This window comes from Macrobrachium rosenbergii, chromosome 42 (genome assembly GCF_040412425.1).
Source record: "Macrobrachium rosenbergii isolate ZJJX-2024 chromosome 42, ASM4041242v1, whole genome shotgun sequence".
Lineage (NCBI taxonomy): Eukaryota > Metazoa > Arthropoda > Malacostraca > Decapoda > Palaemonidae > Macrobrachium > Macrobrachium rosenbergii.
This window is the reverse complement of record NC_089782.1, coordinates 45,701,322-45,711,321: the sequence shown is the minus strand read 5'-3', so window position 1 is coordinate 45,711,321 and position 10,000 is coordinate 45,701,322. Positions and strand designations below refer to the sequence as shown.

At 36.9% G+C, this 10,000-nt stretch overlaps 1 protein-coding gene across 10 annotated transcripts in view; it reads right to left on the bottom strand.

The window, feature by feature from the left end:
* The window catches only part of LOC136828384 (paired box protein Pax-6-like), a 223,705-nt gene that overhangs the window by 726 nt on the left and 212,979 nt on the right, over window positions 1-10,000 (bottom strand). For all 10 annotated transcript variants that reach the window (XM_067086381.1, XM_067086378.1, XM_067086380.1 and 7 more), the window contains one exon: window positions 1-4,707. This exon is cut by the window's left edge and continues 726 nt beyond it. In XM_067086381.1, coding sequence (XP_066942482.1) covers window positions 4,616-4,707 — 92 coding nt within the window. In that variant the 3' untranslated portion in view covers window positions 1-4,615. The remainder of the gene's footprint in view (window positions 4,708-10,000) is intronic.

Genomic DNA, 10,000 nt, shown 5'->3' with positions numbered 1-10,000 from the left:
TCTATCTTTGTTTTTAATCTCGGATGAATAAGAGCGCCAGGGGTCATGAGTAATTTCACAGGCTTACAAAGCATTAAATGAAACGTCAAATTACATTAGCGCCTTTCTGCGCGCTCGGTCGGGTAAAAAGAAAGAGTCGAAAAAAACAGGATCTATGAGATCGGTGGGTTTTCGGTGACGGGGGTCACTGGACCCGAAATTTCAACAGCCTTGCTCAGGTTAATAGATTCCTAAATCTGTGTCGTGCAAGGAACGCCCTTTGAACCGCTTGGTAGTTTTTGAATGACTGAAGTTACGAAAGGTTAATAACTTTTACTTGTATGTTTTCGTTAATCTTCTTTTTGAATGCGCCATGTCTCTCGTTACTATTTAAAAGTTTACTGTTTGATTATTTAAAAATTCTCTCTAATATTAAAGAATTCAATTTTAGCCTGGTGCTGTTGTTCTTGATCTTCACTGAAAACGTTACATTTCTTTAATGAAATGTTATTGGGATTATTTTAATAGACCCTCGCGGCTCGCGGCATCATTGTAACAGCTTTTTTCCGTTTTTATACATCGGAATTCAGGCACTTTGCGCTTGTATGACCAATTATCAGTCGTAATACACTGTTACCACGAGTTTTATAAGGTATGTGGACGACACATTCATAAGATATTCTCCTGTTTTTATGCAGGGGAAACTTAATGCTAATAAGTCCATGTGATGAGGTTTCAGGATACATTGCCTAGCTCTAGGTTTGTACATTTTTTTTTTTTTTTTTTTGGCTAGGGGTTCTTGTGCGTTGGCGTGGCAGCGCCATTGTTGTTTATATCGCATTAGGTTAGAGTCAAGATGCAAGCGTTGAATAAGGCAGTGACTGATTCGTAAGTTAACAAATAATTGGAAGGCAAAAATGGTTGATAAAGGAACAGTGAAAAATAAAAAAAGAAAATCCTTTCCTTATGTAACTGAGTTGGCAGCTTTCCAGTGTGTTTCGTGCCCTGGTGAGAATTCCTTTGTTTTGAGCAAAACATGTTGTTGTTCCGGCAATAGCAATTTCATCTTGGGTGTATCAAACGTAAGAATACTAATTGCAGTGATACTTAACTGGATAGCATTGTGATTTTCATATTGCCATTTCATTTTTAGTCTTCTCGCTGTTTGGTTTCCTCGACATATTTTCGGTACGGGCATCAAAAGAGTATTGACTATTTGACTAGGTGGAAAATTAAGAAAATTACTTTTTGAATTATGGGAGAGTGAGTTCGTGATAAAACTCTAAAATACGTAGAATTTGAAGTTTTGCGTTGCTAATCTGGAATCGGAAAGCGACGTTGTAATGCACGGCACTGCAACACTGCAAAGTCGGCGTGACAGAATGCATTGAAAACCTTTCAAGGCGATAGGGAGGACCTTAGACAAAATTAATTTTTTTTTCTCAACATTGCTGTTGAAGGTAAATTTTAGTTTTTATTGGTGTTGTGTGTTTTACTAATCATGGTTTTTTTCCATTTCTTGAAATCGTATTTCATTAAAATTGCATTGGACTCTCATCTCTGGAAAGTTACGCCGACTCGTCTTTTCATTAAAATTAAACCAACGCGTTATTTATCTTATCACCTTAGGCTTTTTTCTTTTGCTGAAAGTAACTATGTTTGGTTGGGTTTCTTCCATTCACTGTTAAGATCACAACTAGCCTATAAACAACGTTTCACACACTGGAGAGAGACTTCGTAACAATAACAATCAATCTTTAATGTAATGCGGCGTTATTTCACTGTGTTTGTAATTCAAGTTACTCGATTTCACAAACACAATGTTGTTTTCCACTTGTACAATCCCAGTGACCTTCCATGCCATCTATTTCCTTTGTTTCTAACTTTCACAAAGTCCAAAAGAGCGAAATGAATGTATAATAATGCTTGTTTGTCCTACGAACAATGTCTTTGGTATAAACGATCGGCAGAGATGCCAGTTACTTTTATTTTTAGGTTTTTTTATTTTTTACTAATCAGATGCACGTCAATCAAATCACCATTGACTTACTATAATGATGATGACGATGAGTGTATGATTATTAAAGATATATCTATTTACAATACGTCAGAACAGTGTAATGCAATTATTAGGTTTTATAAAAATAATCACAAAGACAAATTACATCTGCTTACATCTTTTCATCTTTCTAGAAACGGAAGTCTACAGATTGTGAATAGAGAAGACAGTGGACTAAGAAAACACATAAATAGGAGTCAGATGGGGCAGAGAAGTACAGAACTCAAACTGACAAGGGCTGGGTATTTATATAGTCTGACACGTAGGGCGATTCGAACATAATGCACTCTTGCTTGAAATTTTAATTTAGAGATAAAATTTGATAGGAAGAATGTTGGGTTTGTGTTATAGAAATGACTATTCTTTATGGTAAACGTGATGATCCAAGAGTGAAATAACATTCATAGGTAGTAATTACAAAATGATCAAGGGTCGTTTTCTACAAAGGGTAAGCGCTGTCTCATTTCTCTCCAAGACCCCTCCCCCAAAACATCCAAATATCTGCCTAACCAGCATAACTGGTTGAGGAGTATATGCGACTCATGCCACATGCAGAGAGAGAGAGAGAGAGGAGGAGGAGGAGGAGGGAAGAGGGGTAGGGGGTTTGTGGTTGATATCGGGGAATATGTCGGGAAGGTGGGTGTCAGGGGTAGGGGGAAAGGAAAATGGTATTCTGCGAGTGACAGCCATTGAGAACGGCACCGCGCCCCCTGCCGCAACGGTGCACACGTTGAACACGGCAATATGGTGTAAAATTCCCACCCAACGCACAGAATGAACTCTTTTGTCGCTAATTTTATGGGGAATTAGTTTGTGAAATGCTGCTCTATTCGAGTGAAACCAAGTCTGATATCTGATCAGATTGAATTTGGTATAAGTGCACTGATATCAATCGCGCTCTCTTGTGGTTCTTGACGGGGTGGTGGGGTAGGGGTGGTGGTGGTGGTGGTATCCACGTCTTTTTTTAGCATGTAACATGGGGAGGGGAGGGATATGGGGAGGGGAAATTCAGAAACAAGGCTTGGTAGGAACTCATTAATACAGGAGAATTGTTTCGCTCACCGGGACACTTAATGTATTATACACCAGCAAAATAATGATTAGAAAATGTCTCAGCTCATTATCGTACTTGGGGAGTAAAAATGGACTCGTGCATTCAGAGGTGGGATTAGTATTATTATTCTTGAATATGGTTTTTTAGCTTTCCTTTGGAAAAAGGCAGTGAGAAGGAAACGGAAATGGCATAGGAGAGAAAGGATATATAATGCGAAATGAATTGCTGAATGAAGTCAATTTAATTAAGTCTAAACGAGAATAATTTGTGTGTTGTGTTCTCCATGAGGATGATAAGTGACTATGCTAGACATTCTTTCTACTACACTATACACACTTGTTTGTTTACAGACCTTTATACAGTAATAAATAGGTGTATTAATGCCGCCTGCTTATACGCTTATCACTGGAAAAGCAGCAAAAAGAAAGGCAGCTTACAACACATTCACTCAAGTTTTATTTGAATGACTCCCTGTCATAAACACTTAGCAACTGCATCCCTTTTTCTTCTACTAAGCGACTCCATTTTCTGTTGACGTGTTTTGACATTTTCCTCGTTTTCTATAAATATGACTCCGAGATGCTTTGTTTTGTTTACCACAATTAGAAGCAACAGTAACTTAAGTGTAACTAAAAATTAATTCTAAACCTACAATTACTCTTAGTTTGGTTTTATTCCATTAACCAAATATAGGACAGCATGCATGATACAGTATTCATTTATTTGATCATTACAACTGGTGGCGTCGATATTTTGTACCTAAATAAATAATCTGTGCTACTTTCAATGCTTCTCCGGCTCCAGTGACGCCACCTTGCGCTTGTGAGAAAGAATTTGTCACCTCTTCCCTTCATTCTGAGAAATGTTTGGCAGGATTATCAGCGCTGATTAACATTCGAAGCTACAAAGGCTAACTTGTATCATTTCAACGTAAATCGTTTTCCAACAAGCCATCCGTTATTTTCATTGTCTTTGTTTTTCTTAACTGTTTTATTATATAAAATATACGGCGAGAAAACAGCGTTTGAGATTCACTCTCCTGAAAAAAAAATCACACGAAGGGTAAATCTATTTTCTTCAGAGAAATGTAGACTACTGCTGTTCTGCTGTCATTGATACGAAGCCTCCGAATTCTTTTTATTTTTTTTTATGAACTGGGAAAGAATTCCATGGTTGGGGCAGTCACTGCTGTTGACTGAATTACTGTCATTAATAAGCAGTGAAGAAGCAACTCTAACGTGCATCTCAATATTATCCAGAAGTAGAGACACTTATCACTGTTTGCCCTCACTTGGCCATTTCTAGTCGAATGAAACATTATTTTTGGTCGAGTATAACGACCGAGAGAAATCTCGTTTTATTTTCTTTTCTCTATGGACTTGTGAAATTGTACATTTTCCCTTGGCTTCTAGGGTATTTCCTGTGAGGCTTTTTATTTTCTTTGAATTCCTCCTAAATGGCTTCAGTTAGTCGTGACTGTAGAGCGAGGCCGTGGACGCATCAGGCTCGCGGAGGGCAGGCCATCACTGAAGCCTCGGCCAGTAGTTGGCAGCGCTGAGATCGGGAGTCTGGCTGGGGATCTGGACTGGCACTGACACGCCGGCTGATATCAAACCTGGGGAGGAGACGAAAGGGTTTTAGCGGTGTTTAGATAATTTCTATTTCACAGCATTGGCCACTTCATATTAACTTTCTTGTAATTGAAGTATACTTAAAAAAAAGAGGAAGCTACAAACTGTAAACGTTACTGACTTTGGACTGAAATGACAACGTTGCCAGTTTTTCTGAAGAGAGAATTCAGATAATTTTTAATGAAAGAACATCATTAGTTTATAATAGCTTAATTTTTTTAAAAAGATAATCCATGAGAAAAAGAATAAAACTCGTAGTCATTATAATATCTATTAGTTTATAATAGTTTAATTTTTAAAAAAAGATAATCCACGAGAAAAAGAATAAAACACACAGTCATTATTTACATGGTTTTCATTGAGTGTAAAGAATATTGATCCTTTAATAAAAGCCCTCCTACTAGACGAGTCCTTCTACTAGACAAACATTCTTTGAGAACAAGAGGAAACTACAAAATGTTAAAGACGAAAGGAATGGCTTTGAGTTAAAAGTACTCCGTCAGAGAAAGAGTGACGGAGACAAAACCTGAAGAGAAAAAAGGAAATTATCGTTATTTTGTATTAAAGAAAAGTACGCGGTTTTAAATTACATGGAATCCATCAGCTTTTGTAGAAAATGCTTTTATATATTTAAGAGATATTCAAGAGAAAGATAGAGTGTTATTTGACGTACCTGAAAGAGAGAATCTTAAGAACTTCATTGCTTGAGCAAGAGCAGTATAATGTTATAAAATTGTACCAGAATACATCTGTAGTTGATTCACATAAAGCTGCTAATTAGCAACGACACACTGACTTTTGTATGTGGTGGTAACCATGAAATAGACCCTTTTTGTTGTGCTATTTAAATACTCATTGACATGGTTTGAAATGAACATTCAAGAGACATGTAATGCCTTTGACGTTTTCTCAGATTTCTGGGCATGCATATGACATAAACTTTAGAAATGAGATGAGTTTGCAGTAACATGCCGGAAGTATATAAATTCTCTCTCTCTCTCTCTCTCTCTCTCTCTCTCTCTCTCTCTCTCTCTCTCTCTCTCTCTCTCTCTGTCGTACACGCGCTCTGCAGTCTTTTAAGGTTTCTTAGCAGTATCCGGATTTGGTCTGGTCTGCAAGTTAACTAAGATTCTCTCTCTCTCTCTCTCTCTCTCTCTCTCTCTCTCTCTCTCTCTCTCTCTCTCTCTCCATTTTCGCGTGGTTGCGCTAAATTGAACAAATCCAGATCAGAACAGGTATTTTCATGGTACGTGCTCTTTACTGTTCTTTTACCGGCTGTCTTATGTCAGGTCTTTTTCCAAGTTATTGACCTTAAGGTTTAGAGAACACATTGTTTTCTTTCTTTAATGTACTTACTGTTTGCTTTTCATTATTGTTGCTGTAATTATTATTAGCATATTAATTTTATGCTTGGCTGAACAAACATTATTTTGTAATTTGGGACGTCTGTCTTGCCATAGTTTTGAATTATATACATGCATAAGACTCTCTCTCTCTCTCTCTCTCTCTCTCTCTCTCTCTCTCTCTCTCTCTCTTTCTCACATGCACACGCGTACGCGTGCACAGGTAAAAATGTCTTAGTACTTTTTTCTTTTTGGCAAAAACTAAGCTTATAAATGAGGCCAAGGGCGCATGCATAGGTCATCTTCGCATTCTTAAGTAACTTTTACGAATGCACTCTTAGAAAACTCCACCGACTCGCGGATTACGTCAAGAAACTTGCGCTGTGGTCAAAGAACAATGAAACAAGCTCAACCTTGTTCGTTATTCCTCGAAGTTATGTGGTTTTTCAAATGGCTGCGGAAATAAACGGATAAGGTGGAAGCTTCGCAAAACAACTAGGGCGAGCTGTGGGGGATCTGGTTTCTTTGACGTGTGCACGTCTTTGGGCAATGTATTTTGTTTGCGGAACAGTTTTAATATGCACTGCTGTGCGTATATGTATATGTATATATATATATATATATATATATATATATATATATATATATATATATATTATATTTATAATGTGTGTATATATATATATATATATATATATTTATATATATATATGTACATATATAAATATATATATACATACACACACACACATACATATATATATATATATATATATATATATATATATATATTTGTATATTTATATATATACATATATATAAATATACATATGTATATATACACATATATGTGTGTGCGTGTATGTACATAATTTGTGTGCGTGTCTCTGTGCATGTATTTTATATTAAAACTGTGATCAAAACATTCTAAGATCCAGCGAGGCAGACGCGAGCAAGGCATGTAATGGCGATGACGGGCATTTTACAGAATACAGTGGCACACACACACTCTCTCTCTCTCTCTCTCTCTCTCTCTCTCTCTCTCTCTCTCTCTCCTTTTGTTTTAAAATGAGGGTGATTTTAGAAAGAAGTGTCTTACCGTATGCCTGTCGTAATGCGAAGCCTGAGGAGTGCCACCCGGCCAAGGGACCCGTGGTTGTAATACACTCTTAATATCCGTATGAGTACTTAAAAAAAATGACAATATGTCGAGGACAACCTTGCAACGTACTTGAAGTTAGCCGGAGGTTAATGTCATTACTTATTCGACTTCTGCTTCGTTAGAAGGTATTAGTTTATAACGTTTGATATATAACTTTTTACCCAGGTAAGAAATGACTTTTCGTGAAATTACCTTTGACCGTTGCGGAGGGAAGAACGTAAGTTACGCCTCATTTTGTCCTTTGAAGAACACATGATTAAGACAAGTTTCTAGTTCCCCGGGTGGTAAATTTTCAAAATAGTCTTTCACATACCTGGTGAAACTTTATCTTTGTATTTCAGTGGACGGTAGTTACCATTTGGACAAATTCTTCTCAAAGGAAGCGGGCTTTAGAACAGAAGATATTGAACGAGTTTTTAAAATATTCTGGAGGTTTACCATATCTATTCTACGTTGCTTTAAAAATCTTCTAAGAGCTCTTTCGACCTCACTTTAGCCGCTGGTGCTCCTTTGTATTCATTCACTGTCGACAGTGCATCAAAATCAACGCGAGGAGGAAAATGGAACAAATCCAAGAGTAAAAGTAAATCATCTCGTATGGCCAAAACATTTTGGGCAAAATCATTTTTCTTCGTGTCTAGCCGTGCAGATTCAACCAGCAGCGCTCTGCTATTCTCTCTCTCTCTCTCTCTCTCTGTTGATTTTCGTGCTGAGTCAAGCGGTTCCGTTGTGCCAACTTTCTCCTGGATAATCTTGCATTTCACACTTATATTGCTTCGCCTCATTCTTCCTTGGTCTGCAAGGTCGCTTTTTCTCCACGTGTTCTCCATTTTTGTCTCAAATAATTTTTTTCCTGTGCCACTTTGTACATCCTGAGATATATATATATATATATATATATATATATATATATATATATATATATATATATATATATATATATATATATATATATATATATATATATATACACACGTATATACAACGTTAGTGTAACCGGAAATTAAATGGGAGTAAGTTTCAATCGTCAAGTGGATTTTAGCGCTCTCCTAAGATGCTTCGAATTACAAGCTCGGAAGTCAGTGTCACGTATGTACCTGGTCAGTGAAGCTTCAAGCATACTTTCGTAAATATTCTCTCGCACGCCACTATAGCTGACACTAGTGATGTTAAAGAATGTTAATGTAATGTGGAAGTGGAATGAGAGAATAAGTTCTATACAGGCTTCAGAGAGCTTTCTGTGAACGTATGCTTGAGGGCAACCGTGGTAAGGCACATAGGCTACGTGCAGTGGATTCTTCCTCGCAGGAGGAAAAAAAATTCTGCAGTGGTGTGGTCTTTCGTGGTATGTTTTTGTACCTCGAATGATCTCAGACGCGAGTTTAAATCTGCTTGAGGGCTGAAACTCATTCTCTCATTTGATCGCCAGTTACTTTATTTTCATGTAAGTACTGTAATGTGCAAAAGTGACTTATAATGCCATATATATATATATATATATATATATATATATATATATATATATATATATATATATATATATATATATATATATATGTGTGTGTGTGTGTGTGTGTGTGTGTGTATAAGTACATGTGTGCGTCTCTTTCCTGTGTTTTATCTTCTACAAATCTCTAATTATTCCCAGCCTCCCGTCTGGCATTTCTCATCCAAATGTGTTCGTGAGCATGTTCGAGTACACTACTAACGAAGCATTTTGAGAAAGAGTGTGGTCCGACACCGGGTCTCTTTTCTTTTCGAAATGTCGTTATCTCTCTCTCTCTCTCTCTCTCTCTCTCTCTCTCTCTCTCTCTCTCTCTCTCTCTCTCTCTCTCTCGTGGAGTATTCCCAAAGGCGTCTCCCCTTCTTTTCTCCCCTCTAAAGGACACTCCAGGGGGCGTAGTATCACCACAAACGATCTCCACGCTTGTTAACTTTACCTGTCCGCAACACGCCTTCAATTAACGTTTTATACTCAAGCACTGCCATTAAATCCGACTATATTTTGTTCTGCATATAATTTGCAGGCGTTTCTAGCTGCAGTCACGTGGGTTTGCTTTGTGCGTGTATGTATATGTACTGTAATACGAATTACAAATGTACACAAAGATGCTCATATTTGTATATTTTATATATATATATATATATATGTGTGTGTGTATATATATATACATATATATAATTATGTTTATTCAAAGAAGTGAATATTTTGAATTTGTTAAAATATTTATTGTTATACTTTAAATGGATAAACATTTTATCCTATCTAGGAGTACCCAATGCAGTGCTGTTGTTCGTTGTAATTTCCAAGAGATATATTTGATTTTTTGTTTCAAATGAAATTAAACTTTGGATAATTTGACCCAAAGAAGAATGATATCAGTGATTTTCAAGCGTTACCTCTCGTTAGGTTACTCGAATCCGTATTTTAAATTACTTGGGTACTGAATGATACATACTGATAAATGGGAGTACCTATACAAAAACTCCAAGGCATCTTTCTTCCTTTTTAATAGCCGATTTTATCAAGATCTGCGAGGACAATAGTGTGAGCATGAGGTTAATAAAGCCATCCCAAAAATGAACGGTAAGAAGCGAATAAGAGGCTTTAGAAGTCTGGCATGAGAGTCAGTGGGTCACAGGGAGATTTAAGAAACCAAGAGGCATATTGTGATGTATTGCAGCGCGGCCAAGCAGCTTTCTGCTTACGTTCGATATTTTTTTATTTAATTAGCAACGGCATGTTGGCAAGTGAATCCGCATGAGTCACAG